Raw genomic sequence first — 18,896 nt, 5'->3', positions numbered from 1 at the left:
ATCAGTTTTTTTTTTTTCATTCAAGACAATGCAAGACTTTTTAAGACCCTGCCAGACACCCTGGTTATTATACCTGATCATTTAAAAATAATATGAATGTAAGGAATAAATATTGTAAATATTGATTTTTACATTTTTAGTCATAGTATATCAAACTTTAAATGATTGCCTTAAATCATTGTAAAAAAGAATCAAGTTACTGAAATTTTATTAATCAGAAAAATTTTGCATACCATGAATGAAGCAAATATGTTTAAAATAACAAATTGGCACTTCCTGCGAAAATGTAACCAATAACTAGACAGCCTTTGAAAACAGATTTTTCAGGACCACACTCGAAACCAAGGAGTGCGAAAACTTTCCATAATGCACCACCTACAATGGCAGCATGGCTGCACATGGCAGTAAGGAGATGTACAGATTGGTATTTTTTGTCATTATTACAAATTTTGTAATGTTTTATTATATTCATAACCGCATGACACTCGAATACCCGGTCAGAAAAGTCTAGTGGCTGGGAATGACCTTTTGACAGTGTCTGGTATAATGTTAATGTTGTCTTTGTGTGTTTACAAAGATGAATATGGCCAGGGTGTAAATGCACAGTACAGTTCATCTTATTACCACATTTTATCGCTATGATATTATGATAGCACTGTCTTCACTAATTTCCAAAAGATAAATACCAAAAAATAAAGCAACTGGAATAACTACAGTAGTCGCCATCGTTGATCTCATATGAAGCAAGAGATCGCGATGACATATGATGACGTGTGCATGTATTGTAGTGGTGTCCCATTTCTTAGGGGTAAATTTTGAAGGGCATTCCCCTTCCCCTTCCCCTTCCCCTTGGCCCTTGAAACAGAGTGTGAGGGCTTCAAAATTAGGGGTTCAAAAATAGAATTGGACCTAAGTTCTTTACTTAGGAAAACTTGGATTTTTCCTTTTCTTGGGTTCTTTACTCACGTGTAACAGGACTGTTGTTTTCATTTCCGGGCACCCAGGTGAGTCTGACACTGCGTGCTGAAGGGTCCGAGAGTTCCAGATCCTGAGGTGGGTCGGGTCGACCTGTGGAGAACAGAACAACCCCATTAACTTGAAGCGCTAATAATTCTCAGAAGTTCGCAATAAGAACACAAAATAGAGAATAGAGACTGACTGTTAGAGGCTTTAAATGAACATTAGAAAGAACCATCCTAGATATGTTACCTGCAGAGGCACTACGATTTGAAGCAGACGAGCTGTCATTCTCTACGAGGTAAAGGTCAAAGGTCAGAGGTCAAGGGTTAGTTTGACTATTAGTAGATAAGTGTAATAAGAGACAAACACTATACAGTAGTTATAAAAGAAGGCACAGAAATACACTATTCAAGCAAAGAATTAAAAAAACATGCTATGTTTTGTAAAAGGGAGTGTATTTTTGGTGTTAATTTAAAGTGGAATCGATCTAGTAGCTGCACATGTAAATAAACAGTGTTTAGGGAGTGTTTGGATATGGTTCATGTACTATTTGACATGTCCATATCCACTTAGTATCTATTATCAAGTCAGTTTGAAGCAATTAGCAACATGGGAAGGGTCCATAAAGACACATCTATTGTACATCTACATCTATTGTGAGGTGTGTGTGTGAAAGTGTGTGTACCTGTAACAGTAAGGCGAGCTGAGGCAGTGTCCTCGTCTATCTCAGTTTTGGCTGTGCATGTGTAGGTTCCTCCATCGTCTGGATTGACATTGTAAATAGTCAAGGACTCATCATCCTTTTTCAACCGGCCACTAAAACATTCAGGAATTAGACGTCATGTACAGTGTATCAGCTTTTTTTGATTAGATATTTCATTCTTAAAAAAGGTAACTAATTTTTTTTTTTTTTTTAGAAAGGATGCATTACATTGAATAAATACAGTTCATCAATATTTTAATATTGCTAATATTCTTATAGAATATTTTGTTCTCAGGCACATTTTACCAATTCAACACCAATATACAGTATATCGTAATAGATTAATAATAATACAATTATAATTTTAATACATCAATTTTGTACTTTCTATAGTAATACATTCGCATTTATACATTAACATATACATATATATATATATATATATATATATATATATATATATATATATATATATATATATATATATATATATATATATATATACATATATATATATATATATACATATATATATACATATATATATATATATATATATATATATACATATATATATATACATATATATATATATATATATATATATATATATATATATATATATATATATATATATATATATATAATTTTGAGGCCATTTTACATATACAAAAAACTTGTTTAATTATTATACACATCTGAATGTAAAACATTATATTACATTGTATTAATTTTATTTCTGCGATGATGACTGCAATATTTTCAAAATATTATTTGTTTACAATATAAACACAAAGGCTTGTAACCACTTGAAGAGGAGAAATAATAAAATAAATTGTAAATTATAATAATAATAAATTCATAAAAGTGAATTTGTGATAATAAGCAGATAAACAGTGTGAGTGCATCATAGATAGTGTGAGTGTATCATAGATATAATGATATGTGTCATTACATCCAGCTGAAGCTCAGAGGCTTTTCATCTTTCAGCCATGTGACTGTAGCAGGAAGGGAAGGATCATGTTTAACTCGACAGTCGAATCGAACTGTGGTTCCTCTGGGTTCTGTCTTATGTTCAGGTGCGCGGACTATTCTTGTGGGCTCTGAAATGGATCACAACAATCATATAGGAAACCAAAGCGTTCATAATTTCACACAGAGACAACAAGATATTTTTTCTTAGAGTCTCACCTTTAACCTCTAGGCGCACTTGATTCTCCATCTTGCCCAGAATGTTGCTGGCGACGCAGGTGTAGGTGCCCTGGTCTTCTGTCCGGGCCTGCTTGATCTCCAAAGTGCCATTGTGGTATAGCCTGTAGTGACCACCATCCAAACCACTGCCAAGTCCATTCTTAAACCTGAACACATAAATAATAAAAGTCTAATTTAACAGAATTTTGATTTATGCATTATAATGTTTTCTGTTTAAACAAAACATTAAAGGTGTAGTTTGTAAGTCTGACATCCAGTGGTTGAACTAGGTATTTAATTCCTGGATCAAAACAAATGCAGGTTGCCATATTGAGGACCAACAGGAGCAAGCCTGGCTCTCGAGCCTAAAGACTAATTGAAGGCTGATTTTGATCGTGTTTGATATAAAAGCAACAGCACGCGATAGAAGGAATATTTTCCATATTAAAAGGAGTTTTTGTTCCAACCAACTATCGAATTGATATATAAGAAACGGCTTCTATTTCTTGCAGCTGAACAACAGAAAACTTGTGCTATATTCAGTGTTAAATGTTAACATGTGAGGTTTTACATGACATTTATTGCCATACTACTGAAAGCAGCAGCAGATAGTACACCTCAGATCTTGAAAATAAAATAAACCATTTAAAATTGAATTTAGAACTGTGAAATAATGCAAACCAACACATAGCAGTGATTCAGCATCTACATTTAATAATGTTAAAGAGGTCTAATATGCATTAAATATTGAAAGAATTAAAAGAATTCTGTGTTTCTGAATTTAAATGCTTTATTTAAATTTCTGTCGTGTTTTGTCTGGTGCAAACAGCCAAATTATCACTGCAAATCTTCTCACATAGCATGTTGTTAGGATGTAACCTGCTCACCCAATGTTTACGTTCATAATATTTATGTATTTGCTAATTAATAACCTCATGTGCAACTCTGAATCTGTCCCATTTCGGAGTCTGCTACTGTCCACTGGAGGTTGCATTTCGGTCAGGGACACATGCTTTCAGGGCCTTTCTGACTGAATGAATGTAATACATGGTTTTCCAGAAAGGCAACACGGGGTGCTGGAATATAATTGGCTAAAGTGGCATTGGGCGGGTAAAAAAAAAAAAAAAAAAAAAACGTTCCAGCACATTACAGACATTTTCAAAGCAGAACATCTGACTTCAGCATTATTTTTCAGATAAACAAGAATGTTCACTTAGCATGTTTCCTAAATATCTGCAACCATATTATGGTATTTTTATGCTTTAGAGGAGTCAAAAACTTACATACCGCACCTTTATTAGATCTGTAACAGTAGTTTTTACATTTAATTTCCATTTTAAACATTTTAAACTCCTTTTTTATTTTAAATAAATAATTTACTTTTTTTCTGTACGACTTTCGTTCAACCTACTATTTTTCACCCTTTTCTCAGGAATATAATTCAAGTAGTTAATATAATATAATTCAACTATTATTTAATAAGTACAGGTCACAAAAAAGTTACTGGAAACAGAAGTTTTTTTTTCTACAGTAAGTACAGAAAAGAACATTTAATTTGAGGCAAACACCAATTCTTTAAAATACAGTATAATATAATTTAACATTGGGAGGAAAATTATTTCATAATTTTTTTGTGTAACATATTTAGGGTAAAATTAAAACAACACACTCTGACTTATACTTATGAAACTATTTATACTAATAAGTGATCATATTTATCGTTTGAAAAAGTGTGAAACTGCTGTGGGGGAAAAAGACTTTATTTTTATTACTTTTGTTTATATTTTTTATTAAAATATGTTTAGACTAACAACAGATTAATCAATCTTTTTCTTTTGTACGCCACCATATATAAACTAAACATACTTCTTCTTTCTTACTGTGTTGCATACTTCTTAGAAAGAACTGCTGACAAGAGGGAAATAGCAGAATAAGAATAAATATAGTGCTGGAGGGCTTGCTCCAGACTTCTGTCTAACAAGAAGTCTAGACATGTCACAAGTTATGAAATATATTGAAGATGCACTTAACTGTTCAGTTCTGGTATGCAAAGAAAGGTTGCAGAAAGCGGAAGTAGGTTTGGGTGGAACAGCCAATGGACTGCAGAATGACTAATAAGTGACGTTACACCAAAATTCCACCTGTTAATTTCAGTTGTGTATATATGCTGGAGTCAGAGAAATGTAGGTTAGTTGCGAACCTCCTGAATGTAATTCTTGTATTGAATTGGGGTAACGTAACCCAGAGCTCTGTCCTCTAACTATTCACGCATGAAATTGGCTGGATATTCCAACAGTGTTTGAAAAATTTTGTGTTAATATATAAAATGAGAAAAAAAATACCGTATATGTTTTGGGTCTGCACTATAATCCTTTAATTGAGTGTTAACGTTATCAAATGATTCTTGTTATAAATATGCCTAAATATGAGCCAAAAGCAAAGGCTGACATCAATTCATCACAGCTATAAGCAACATTTTAAAATATATCAAAATAGGAATAATTTATTTTTAATTGTAACAATATGTTACAATATTACAGTGGGTTTTACAGCATTTTGATCAAATAATTACCCTTTGTGAACAAGTACTGTTTACAACAATTTAACATAAACTTACCAGCGAAGTAAAGGGAGCGGTGAGCCAAAGAAAGGACACTCGAGGAAGGTCCTGTTGTTTTCAATGACTTTGATCAGCTGGTTTTTCGGGCCAAGCATCCGCGGTGCCATATCTAGGGAAAAAAACAGCAACACCAACATCTCACAATTTGCGCACCATGTGAGCTATATGGACATTCTGCACCAATTCGCTTCATCCTGTCATACCCAAAACACTGACGAAAGCATTTGCCAGAAGATAACCGTGCTCATTGGAGGCGTTACACTGGTAAACTGCACTGCTTTCAAACTGAACCGTCTCAAATATGATCGTGTCATCAAGAACTCTCCGATTGGGGTTGGGGAGTGAACCTGAAGTTACACACACAAACACACACACACACACACAAAATATACACTTTGTTGCTTATGATTTAAAACTCTAAATCTGTTCAAACATGACAAGCAAAAGCTGACTGACTTTCAATGGGTTCTCCATTCACCAGCCATTGAATAGTGGGTTTGGGACTCCCGTTAGCACGGCACACTAACCGTCCACTCTCATCAGGGGCAAGAACCAGATTGATGGGCTTTTCTAGCCAAAATGGAGCAGCTGTGGATGGAATTTAGGACAGTGGAATACATGAAGCAGTTTTTTCAGACATAATGGGCATCAATTGTCTTTTCTCGATTGCTCACCTTTGACCTGGACTTCAACTGTGTGGCGAATGCTGCCAATTCTGTTGCTGGCCATGCAGGTGTAGCTGCCAATGTCTTCCTCAGACACATTGAGAATGCGTAAGGTTTTCTCGAAGTTCCCAATCCTGACTTTTTTCGTTGGCAGGTCTCCTCCTCTTTTGGACCAGGTAATGGTAGGAGTTGGTCTGAGGAACGAGTTGAAGAAACAAAACAGATTTATTTCATTGACAAATTACTTTAGTACCTAAATACACTGTGCATTTGGGAAATGAATATGTGGATGAACCAGTGTTTTGATAGGGTTTTTAAAGTTGAAATTAAGGTAATATAAATACAAATACTGTATTGTTTTAATGGAGACTAACACTAAACGGATCATTTGCATTTTTGAATCTGATTTAACAAAATAAGCTTATTCACAAATTGAACACCATTATTGTGTTTCTGAGCAGGTGACAATTTCTCTAGTTTAAAATCGACTGCTTTTATAAAGTGTAGTGAAGTCAAATATTCAAAAGTGAAAAATAGTTAAAAGCCATAAAAAAACTTAAAAAGCAGCTTTGTATTGATGCTTTCTTTTTAAGGATTAAATGCTTTAATATTATTTTTGTGCTTTTTCTCATTAAAAGTTAAAGACAATTAAAATAAATGTGTATTAATTTTAAATATAATATCAAATAGAACAATTTTTATAGTACTAAAAAACACTTACACTCCAGCTGCTATACACTCCAGGAGAAGTTCTTCTCCTCTGAGCACCATCTTGGTGCTGGACAAGCCCGTTGGAGATAGAAAGGTGGGCTGGGTTTCCGGTATATTACGCACTGGAAAAAAAGAAAAAACGTATTAACATACAAAAAAGGAGGCAAAAAATGCTTGAGGTGGGAGAATACGCCAAGGTATATATCCTATAATTATTTTATGGATTAATTTTAGATTCAGCTTGTAATTGCACAATATATATTTATTAGTGTGTTGAAATATATGGATGTATATTTCTGCACTTAAATGAAAAAAATATAATGAGATAAAATACAAGTTAATATATTAAGATATAAATTAAATAAATAATGTCAGAACATTTTTGCTTTCACTGTTTTACTCAGAGATGGAAATAGGCTTCCATATACAGTAAAACAATAATTTTGTGTCTCACATGAAAAAAAAAAAAACATTTATTTTATTTAAAGGACTAATTACTATTTTAATCAGTGATTTCTTTTTATAAAAAAGAATTGAAGAAAATAAAATGTCTAATTAACGTTACACCAAATTAAAAGCTACACATTTTAAAATTGAGTTTAACAAATATTTTATTTGTTTTTATTTATTTGTTATTATAATATTTTATAATATAATATTCTATTTTATAAATATATACTTTACACTACAGTTCAATAGCTTTTGCATTTTTATGATTATAAATACACTAAAATAGTAATAATGATAAAAAATAATAATACAAATGAATATAACCATTCAACATACTATTACTGAACAAATAAGTAACTATTATTAAAGTGTTCATTTAAAAATTATATATTCCTTTGATTCAAAGCTGAATTTTTAGCATCTAGTCTTCAGAAATCTTTGACTCTCATATAGTAATGTCTTGACTGAAACTGAATGCATAATTTCTGCATAAAAAAAATATCCTACTGATCTGAAACTTCTGAATAATAGATCTGACCAGGCTATTTCAAACAAACTTTAAAAAAAAAACTGTAAATCGCTGTTGTTGTTAATGCTGTTGTATTTCTCTATCATCAAACTCCACCATTATACTGTACCTCTATAATCATTTGAATTCTGTATGCATAAATAACACAAGCATGAAAGAGAATCATAAAGCTGTGAGGACAGACAGATGGTTAGTTGTGGACAAAAAAACCTGGTAATGTGAAGACATAGACAATCTTCTCCCTGAGGAAGACTTGATGAGCAGGGCAGTATTAGTCTCTATTGTAATGTATATCTAGCAGTAAGATTAGCTGTGAGCCATTAGCATTGGAGAGGGACTGACAACAGCCTTTGTTGGTGACATTAGTGGGAGGACGAAGCCTGAGAGATTAGTCTGTGAACACATGTTTCATGCCATTGTCACGTGTGTCTGTGGCGACAGCGATGTCCGTTCACTGACAGAGGGAACCCACAATGCTATACGTTTGAGACAGGAACTAAAAGGGCAATATGCACAGCTATTGTTTTTCAGCCAATGATAAACTTCTGGTGAAAGGATCTTGTGACTATTTTCAATTTCATAAGGTTCCTTTTACATTCAGTTAAATAGACTTAAGCATCCATTTGGTTGTTAAAGCGTAAAAAGAGATGAAAGACCAGGCACCATCATTAGCAGCAGGCTAGCACAAAAACTACAGGAGTAAAATAAATGTTCATATTTTAAAGACGTGGTGTGGAAAAATAGCATTTACTGCAGTGCTTCTGGTTTGGTCTGATACCAACTTTATATCGAATCTCAGCCAGGCAATAAAGATTGTTGTTTTTTTAAAGAAATCAGATCTTAAACATGGCGATTCTGTATGGAATAATAATTCACCGGAAGCCCTGGGGCTGGCAGACTGAAGTTAAAAGCCCATGTGCATATACCCTGTTGAACCCTGGTCCTCACAATATTGTCAAAATGACTATCAATGAATATTAAAACTTGGATGAATCTCAAAAAGTCTATTAAGAACATGTCTGGGACATATTTAACCCCAATTTCACTTAATAAAATATGTATATTGTATACTATATTCATATTTATACTATATATTATGTACTATGGATAATATATATGTGTGTGTGTGTGTGTGTGTGTGTGTGTGTGTGTGTGTGTGTGTGTGTGTGTGTGTGTGTGTGTTTATACATGTACTGAAAATACATTAATCAAGAAATGTGATGTTTGGGGTACTATATAATAGATTTAATTTAATATAATATAATAGATTTTATAACAGATAATATATAACATATTTTTATGTTGATTTTTCAGTTTATGAAACGCATTTTAAATATGAAAAATTAAATTCAGGGTCATTATATTTTATAATATTATAATATTATTGTTTATATTATATATTATTATTATTATTTTACAGTTTTTTGCTTGTGTACTTGATGGTAAGTGTGGGGTTTTTTTTGTGTTGAGTGTGTCATTCTTGATATATGTGAAGCACCACTATGTCAGAATGAATTGCCCCAAGATCGTTAATAAAGCTTTAAACTGCACTATATTATATAACGTTTATAAATATAGTTGTGGCGAGTGAGGTGGGGCAGAGAGCCGTGAAGGCGGGTTGCGTGAGTGAGATAATCAGAGACCTGGACGCATCACCTGCCTCAAGTCTCACGGAGTAGCCCTGGAAGCTAAAAGGAGGAGAGATGCCAGTGCTAGATGAGAGAGGACCGGGCCCTTACATATTATGTGATGGTTGCTTCAGTTTGAAGGCAGCCTCCGTGAGGACCTGCCATTCTTTTGTTTTATATTTTTATTCAAAATTATTTAAAAGTTCTCTGCCTCCTTCCCAATGACCAGGCAGCTATCTAACTTCATAACAATGAATAATTGTATAAATTATTCAACCACTATTTTCAGTAAAAAACGTCATAAAATTGTATTAAAAATGTTTTTAAATTATATATTTATTTAATTCTTTAAAGGTCTAAAAACCCTTTAAAACAATTCTAGAAATTTGCTCTAAGTGACAACACTGGTATTTAAATTTAGAACAGTTGACAGTAGTTTGATCAAACACACTACTATAAATCTGTAATTCCACTTTTTAAGTGGTTTCTTAATTTCTTCTATTGCTACTTGTACACAATAACTAACAAATGAATGAATACATAATTAATTCCCCCTTTTCTCATTTGTTTTTTAGAAAGAATTGTGATCCAGACTTGTTTTTGACAGGGTTCGTAATTTACAAATTTTCGTCATATGTTCAGTATCTCCCGTAGGCCATATCCTTGGATACATGTGTGCGGATTTGCACATGGTCATCATTGGATTAAAGTTACTGAAATATTAATGAGCACCTCTAGCCTCTTGCCTAATCTCCGTTCTTCATTTTTTATATCTCCGTAATGAGCAGCGTGATTAGGATAATTAAGCACTTACCACAGAAATCGGAATTCTTGCCCTTCAAACTACAACACAGTTTAGCTGACCCCAAAAACTGCTTAGACAGTGACTGTATATAAAAAAACATAAGCTTTACTACATTCTATAAACAAAACATGGAACGTCTTTTGACATCTTTTTACACTGTGTATTATATAACACATTTTCTCCACTGTAAGCTGTTAGAGACAGGAATGCTAACTCAGTTAGTGTTGTATTACAGAAGATAGCACGCTAGCTTTGTTGAACTCACCACCATACACATCAGTTGAGTTGAGAAAGGTGTCATTATAAGGTTCTTCTGTGAATAAAGTTGCAGTTTCATCAACATACACATGCTGAAAAAAGTAATACACTAGATAATAATGATTCAAACTGTGGAACTGTGATAGTGAGTCTTCAAATAAAACAAAAAAGACTACTATCACAAATAATGCACTGCTACATCCTCACCACTAGATGGACCACACTATTCATAGATACCATAGCCTACCATGGACAGCAGCTCAGAAACAAGTAACATCCAATTAAAGATAACAAGAGATCCAGGCTGCTTCCAAAAGCTGATTTCATTCTGAGGCAACATAGTGGTTTAATGATCCACAACAAAACATAGAGAACGTTGGTGGGATCAAAGCAAAAATTTTATCACTACAATATTAGTTTCTTGCAAGAAATAACCTTAAAATAGAAAAAGTTGGTGCAAAAAAGTTAATTTAGTCACTGACTGACCACCATGGATGTCAGTGGCTATATGACCACCAACCGCTACTAAATTAAATGCACAGGATTATGGAAATCATTAGACTGAGAAGGGAACATCTACTGTATGCCTTCTAAACGTATTCAGCTTAATGGATCCCAGAAGACAGAATGTAAAACATCACTGGAACTTAAAATGCCTTGTTAAGTTCCTATCTCTGAAGGCTACTGTACCTATGGAGGAAGTATTTACCAGCTTTTGCAAGGCCTGTTAGCCTATTGGACAATGACTTTGCAGGCAGATTCTATGCACAAAAGCAGCTCACAGAACTGATTTTGTACAGACTTCTGAAGTAGAATAATATTTTATTGAGTTTTTAAAAAAATAAAGAGAGCTTTTGAAAGAACGAAACTTAGAAATGACATCAAAACATTTTTATAGAGTATGTAAAAAAAGACAATCAGCTACAACTTTCTGATCTCATCTGTGCTACTTTCAAAAACTGATGAATTTATGTTTTTTCTGATTTTTTTTTCTCTGTAATAGATACTGCCTTTTAAAAAGTACATTTATTCAGATTTTTTTTCTCCTAGGCTAAAACATAAATATGAGATAAAGGTCTAGAAAACTGCTCAAACACATACTTTTAATACATTTGTCATTCATTCATTCATTTTCTTATTATTCATTTCCCCTTATTAATCAGGGATCGCCACAGCGTAATAAACCACCAACTTATCCAGCATATATTTTATGCAGCGGATGCCGTTCCAGCCACAACATCCATACACACTCCACATCCACACACACTCATTCACACACATACAATACTATTTAGCTTACCCAATTCACCTGTACCACATGTCTTTGGACGTGGAGGAAACCAGAGCACCTGGAGGAACAGAACATGCAAACTCCACAGAAAAATGCCGGTGCTCCGGTTTCCCCCACAGTCCAAAGTAATGCAGTACAGGTGAATTGGGTAGGCTAAATTGTCCGTAGTGTATGAGTGTGTGTGTGAATGTGTGTGTGGATGTTTCCCAGAGATGGGTTGCGGCTGGAAGGGCATCCGCTGCTGGATAAGTTGGCGGTTCATTCCCCTGTTGCGACCCTGAATTAATAAAGGGACTAAGCCGAAAAGAAAAATAATGAATGACTGAAAGAAGCATTTTAAAAATGTCTGAATCAATGCAGAAAGGATTTGTTTGCCATCTCAGCTCTGACAAATAGAGCATTATTCGGCCTCAAAGTTTTGTCCAAAATAAGTTTTGTGAGGTGCAAAGACAACCTGCAAAGTCAACAAGCACAAATGGTGACAAATATTTTGTCATCAGGAGTCCAGTTTTTGCTATATCTGCTTTGTGTGTGTGTGTGTATATATATATATATATATATATATATATATATATATATATATATATATATATATATATATATATATATATATATATATATATATATATTTATGGACGTAATGATATAAGATGCAGCCACATCATAAATCATCATAAATCTCCACTCACTTGTTTGCACTTTAAGTGTGTAGGGGTTCTTCTGCTGTATGGTGTGTGTGAACTCGAAGCGAGCATTGCAGCTGTAGTCAGTCTTGGCATCTTTAGCTAGAACGTTGGAGAAGAACAAGTCACCGTTCAGGCCCATTGACACCCTCCTGTCCTGTGCTATAGGCATAATGACTGTGGAGAAAAAGAGAATAGAATACAGACTCATTTACAGACTCAATGTGATGTGCAATAGCTGACAGGCAGCAGACGAAGTGATGATGCTCAAGATGAGTGTGAAAATCACAAAGGCATGATTATCATCTTCAGGCCGGAAACATACTGTAACAAGGCTCAGCAAACATGTCACTCGGGGGAAGAGAAGAAGTGTGGAAGACTGTGAGACGGAGATGAGCCTTCACAACTGGTCAGTAACTAGCCTAGATTCAATCATGTGTGTACTAGAGACAGTGTAATGATTAAATAACATTCTGCTAATGAATATTTTTTTATTTGCAAAGCAGTTTTAGAGTATTATAAAGGTAAAATAAGTAAGTTTTTACATATAGAGAGAGGCAGGATACAATATAACATTGTGGAGAAGCCTCGTCAAAATCCTGACCTAAATCCAATTGAGATGATGATCTTAAAAAGGTGGTTCATGCTAGAAAACCCTCCAATGTGACTGAATTACAATAATTCTGCAAAGATAAATGGGCCAAAATTCTTCCACAGCACTGTAACAGAAACTTGATTGCAATTGTTGCTGCTAAGATTGGCCCAACCCGTTATTAGGTTTAGAAGGAAAACATTATTTCCACACAAGCTTATGTAGTTTTTTTGTTTATTTTTCCGTTAATAATAAAAAGATTCATTTCAAAACTGTGTTATCTCTGACTTAAATTTTATTAGTTTGTTAATATGAAATATTAAAGTGTGACAAACATGCAAACAAATCACAAATCAATAAGGGTCAAACACTTATATATTTATATATGAAGAGTCCTATGTCTTGATTCAGTAATTTCACTTTTATGGCAAAAAATAGATTACTTACATCACTTTTAACATGAAATAATTGAACATAAACATAAGTGGCTGAGAAAAATGCTCATTGTAGAACAAAATTCCAGATAGCACTTAGAGGTTTTTGCATCTGAACTCTTCATATATATATATATATATATATATATATATATATATATATATATATATATATATATATATATATATATATATATGAATATATGTGTGTATATACGTATATAAATATATATATTACAGCATTAAAAAGACATAATTATAATGCAAGTATTACCTAAATTGACTGCATACTATGAAATTGTAGGAATTTAAGCTATAAATTATGTCACCTTCAAAATATTTAAGCTTTTATTACCAATAACACAATTCAATAGCTATTTTTAACTGTAACAATGATAAATACAGTCAAGATATATATTAAACGCTTTGTAAAGTGTGCATCCATGCTGTGTGATTCTAGGTCTGCTGAAATGTCTCAGCACTATGCTTGTTTCTGCTCGCTCAGCTTTTTGTCAGGTAGTGCAGATTCGCATACATGCACCAGCTCAGCACTAATACAGTAACACACACTGCTCTGCAGAGGACACAGACTGCAGGACTGACAGAGGAAGTGAGAGGGAGATACAAGAAAGAGGTTAAAGAAAGCGTGAAGGTGAAGACTCAATGACAAGGTAAGAGAGAAGAGGAGTAAGGGTAAGAAATCAGACACAATCAATCGCACTCACAGCTGTCCATCCAGAAGGTTTCAGGAGGGGGAAGACCAGGAGGAGGGTTGCAGGCCAGGACGAGCGGTGATCCCTCACGCACAGTTACCGGTTCCAAAACCTCCTTTGGCCACAGCGGAGACTCTGAGTAATGGAGACAAGTTCACCAGATTAGAGAATATACATAACAACATCACTCTATAAGAGATAATGCGGATTTTATTATGCAATTAATTTGCATGTTATTTTTCAAGGCATAGCTCATCCAAAAATATTATATAATTAATGTTAAAAAAATATATTTTGATTTATTTTGGGGATGCAACGTTATAGAAACTGTATACAGACAACCAATAAATGTTGCATTTGGAAATGGATAAATATAAGTATTTGTAGGCTTGATTCTAAAAACAAAAGTCAAATAAATGCAATGGGCTACTGATTTCACTTTAAAATTAATAACTGAACACAATATAGCCAGTAGCTTTAAACTGAAGTGGATCTACTAGTGCAGGCATTATCAAACTTGTTCCTGGACGTCCGGTGTCCTGCAGATTTTAGCTCCAACCCTAATCAAACACACCTAAACAAACTAATCAAGGTCCTACTAGGTATACTTGAAACACCCAGGCAGGCAGGTGTGTTGAGGCAAGTTGGAGCTAAACCTTGCAGGGCACAGGACCTCCAGGAACGAGATTGGTGACCCCTGTACTAGTGGATATAATGCATAATCTATCTTGTTTAATATATCAGGCTGATAACAATAACATTAAAAAAAATAATAAAATCTTTGAGAAAACTGAAAATGCAAATAGCTCAAATTAAACTAGTTCTGTTATACTTTTTAGGCTTTTTCTGTATTCAACAGAACAGTTTTAAAACATCATAATTAAATTTTTGGTGGAACTATCCTTTCATGTTATAATCATACATCCCTTACTTGACACTCGAAGCAGGATTTTGTTGGAAATGGCTGTGCCCAAGTTGTTGGAAGCGAAGCACTGGTATTCTCCTTCATAATCTTCTGGTTTTCCACTGCTTCTGATCTCTAGTGTTCCAGATCGACTTCTCATGGTCACCCGTGGGTCCTTACCCACATTAAAGAACTTTCCATTCCGCCTCCACTGAAACCTGCACAGACCGGGCCAAAACAGGAAATCAGCCACATTGAAGCTGTTTATGTAATAGGTCCATTTTTGGAGCTTTTAAATCAGGTGGTTTACATACACATCAGAGTAAAAGAACATGACTGCTAAACCAATTTAAGGACATTAACTTTGTAATTTTGATCTAAATGTCAGCCCCTCAGTATTCTAGTTGTAACACCTAAAGGTATAATTGCTATACTCTGAGTGGGATTTGAATTAATCCAGCATGAAAAGAGAGCACACTAACAATGATGTCAAAGACATCAGATTCTAGTGTGTATCTTCAGGCCAGTTCTTCCTTGTTGGCCTCACACACAGTTTCACACTCACCCTCTAAACCTCACTCTTTTCCAAGTCATGGCATCAATTTAATTCATCCAGTTCAATTTGCCCTACTCAAAGTGGGTTTCAACCCAGCTTCTCCTTCTTTCTGGACAGTTGCGCTAATAAGATGCTAACACACAGCCACTCATGCACCTCTTGAGGCTAATGGAGTGAGGAATCCTCACACATCTCTTAATAGTTGGCTTCTGTTAAACTCACCAGCCTTAACCTTACTCCCTTCCAGGTCATTGCACCAGTATAACCCCTCTTGTTCTACAAGCCCTGCTCAGAGTGGGTTTTAAACCATGTTTTCAGCAAGGTAGACTGGCACTAGGAGTGTCACAATTGTTTCTTCAATGTACCGCAGTAATGTCACAGATGATGCCGTATTAGTTCATTAATAGATCATAACTGATTATTACGTGCTGACAACCTTTATCTCATATGCATGTTGTGGTAGCCGACTATGGTAAGGTGGGGGGGCGGGGGTTAAAATGCTGTAACTACTTAAAAAGCAGACTCTCTATTTCTCTCTATATACATCTCTTTCTCTCTCACTGTGAAGCCCTTGACTTGCTGGTGTGTCTGTGAGGTAACATTTTCTCCTCTCTCAGTTGTTACAGTGATATTTGTGTAAGCATATCTGCAAAGCGAATTTTCTTCACTGCATGCATCATGGATCAGCTGTGACAGCTGCGGCTGTTCTTCAGTGTCCGTGTCACTGCTCAGTGAACAGCATTCACCGTTCTGTAGCCAATCACAGCCCTTTCTGTTGAGCCTGAGCTTTCGTATTGAACCGAAAGGGTGACATGATAATCATAACTGAACCGAGAGACCAGTGTAGGTTCACACCACTAGCTGGTACGAACAAGACAACAAATTCTAGTGTGCTTCTTGAGGCTAGATTAGTGAGGTTTCCCTGCACCATTCTTACTAGTTGGTCTATGTAACACTTATCTACAAACATCGCTCCCTTCTGAGTCATGGCATCAATGCAACCCTTCCTTTTTATTAGCACTGCTTTGAGCAGGATCAAAGCAGTTTTTTAAGTAGGGTTGGGCATCTAAGCTATAATGCCGATCCGATACGCATCTCGATACAAAGAATATGATCCGATATATTAGCGATACATTTGTGACATATTGCGATGCAACACGATACGATTCACACCCATATCACGATACGATGCGATATTTCAGCACTAACTAATTAGATCAAGTTTATGAGATGATGTGAAAGAGGATGCTGTGCCATTGAATGAGTTTGATTATTTATAAACCAAGCAAAACCAAGACTTTTTTTACAAACTGGCTCTTCTCTCAGAGCCAGAGTGTCAGTTTACAGTAGAGGGCCATTTTAGAACATATAGCACATATTATTTAAGTATTTTCAAGATAAACAGAATGTATAAGTGCAATATATATTAAAAAAGTATGTATATATTTGCACTCTTTCAACATAAATAAATTTAGCATTGCACAACAAGAATTGTGATTTAACTTTTCAACTATGAAAACTAGTTTTACAAAGATATATTTTGCCACTGATTATTCAAAACTTAAGGTCGTGAACTAGCAGTGTTATGCTGCTTTGAAACATCACTGTCACTGTAAACAACAGGCTAATAAAAATATAACAAACCAGCAATCTTCTTGCTGTGAGGTGGTCAAACTACCCACTGTGCCACCGTGACACCCATTATTTTTATCATTATTATTATTAATATTATTATTACTATAATTAAATAAAAATAAACAGGAGGAGGTGTTTAAAACCTTTGTTCTCCGTGACACTAGGCTGAATATCTTTGCAGATGAACAATGCAATAGCATTTGTTATTGGAGTAGAGCGCACAAAACTGTTGCGCACGGAAAAAAAAACTTGCAATACTTTTCTCACTACTTTTGGAGCTGGTTGAAGCAGTGCGAAAGCCGGGGATGTAGGAACACTGGAAAATGCTTTCACAACAACACCGTGGCGCCGCTTCAAGTGAGATTTCAGATTAGTCATACTGCCCGCGTATTTTACAGATGCGCGGCACATTTTGCAAATTGCATCTGTCCTGTCATGTCGTCCATCCTTAAATCCATAATGTTGCTTGCCATACTTTAGATTTAAAACTCAGTGGGGACTAAAATGTTTGTTTTGCTTCTCGCGCTTTCTGAGGGTGCTCCACTAGCTTCATCCGCACACCTGATACACTGAGTTGTAGTGAAAGTGTACACATCCGCAAATCCGTTGCTAAGGCTTACTTTATGTAGGTCAATTAAATTATGCGCCAAAAACAGGTTGACAACACTTGTTAATAAATAAAAAATACATTCTATATTAAAAATATAAGCTGTATCTCGGAAAAATCGATGCATCTCGCAAAAACCGATGTATCTCGATTTGCTTCCAAAATTTCATTCATCCTCTGCTGCTCAACCGATGCACTCGCATCGTGCACGCGCATGACCGCGTATCGATACATATCGATGAATCTTCCCATCCCTATTTTTAAGGTATGAAAGTACACTATCAAGCATGCTAAGGACCACTAATCCTAGCACACGGATCCCCACCCTTATTCCCAGATAGGCAGTGTTCTGTAGCCTCAACCCTAATTGAACAGAACCAGCATACCAAGGTTTTTAGGCCCTTTACAAATGTCAAGGTTTTTTTAGAGATAACATTTTTGGAGTTTTGATCCTCAAAAAACAAAATCGGGCGCCTAGAAAGAGACCCCTGCTTTAACATCAGTGGGCCTGTTGAGGCCTAGGGAGTAAGGTTTACATTTGTATTAGAAGCTCAAATAATTTCATCCTCATGTGCATGGGTCCTTTTAATAACCACCAACAACTTGCATTCCAATTTGCACCTAATTCTGATCAATAGACCAAGTTCTGTCCTGAATTTGTTTCTTCTATAATCGGTACAATCTGAATGCAAGCCACAAGATTAAAGAACCGTTCTGTTTACATTTCACGTTGACCTTTAAACTTTGTAGGATCACATGCTTGGAGTTGACCGGGTGCCATCTACTAACCTACTGAATATTCTGTGAGCGTGAACACTAAACTGATCGTATTATGAAACCACAATGGTTTTGCGGACCAGCCTGAGTGGAAGGTTTTGTAAAGCCCAACAGACCACCAAACAAAAACAGGCCCTCTGAATGGCCACACTGTGTTGAGCTGGTCAGGCCTACTTTCCACAAA

The 18,896-nt window shown here is 35.0% G+C and overlaps 1 protein-coding gene across 51 annotated transcripts in view; it reads right to left on the bottom strand.

Moving 5' to 3' along the window:
- The window catches only part of nfasca (neurofascin homolog (chicken) a), a 171,735-nt gene that overhangs the window by 43,723 nt on the left and 109,116 nt on the right, over positions 1 to 18,896 (bottom strand). For 16 of the 51 annotated variants that reach the window (XM_068224084.2, XM_073915395.1, XM_073915400.1 and 13 more), the window contains 13 exon segments: positions 15,165 to 15,355; positions 14,246 to 14,368; positions 12,501 to 12,671; positions 6,861 to 6,972; positions 6,149 to 6,333; positions 5,931 to 6,062; positions 5,678 to 5,821; positions 5,472 to 5,583; positions 2,855 to 3,021; positions 2,619 to 2,766; positions 1,646 to 1,776; positions 1,210 to 1,251; positions 967 to 1,068 (listed from right to left, as the gene is read on the bottom strand). In XM_068224084.2, the coding sequence (XP_068080185.2) occupies positions 967 to 1,068; positions 1,210 to 1,251; positions 1,646 to 1,776; positions 2,619 to 2,766; positions 2,855 to 3,021; positions 5,472 to 5,583; positions 5,678 to 5,821; positions 5,931 to 6,062; positions 6,149 to 6,333; positions 6,861 to 6,972; positions 12,501 to 12,671; positions 14,246 to 14,368; positions 15,165 to 15,355 (1,760 nt within the window). 51 annotated transcript variants of the gene reach the window in all.

Source organism: Danio rerio, chromosome 11 (assembly GCF_049306965.1).
Source record: "Danio rerio strain Tuebingen ecotype United States chromosome 11, GRCz12tu, whole genome shotgun sequence".
NCBI lineage: Eukaryota > Metazoa > Chordata > Actinopteri > Cypriniformes > Danionidae > Danio > Danio rerio.
Note: the sequence above shows the minus strand (reverse complement) of the source record. Positions and strands in the feature narration are given on the sequence as shown.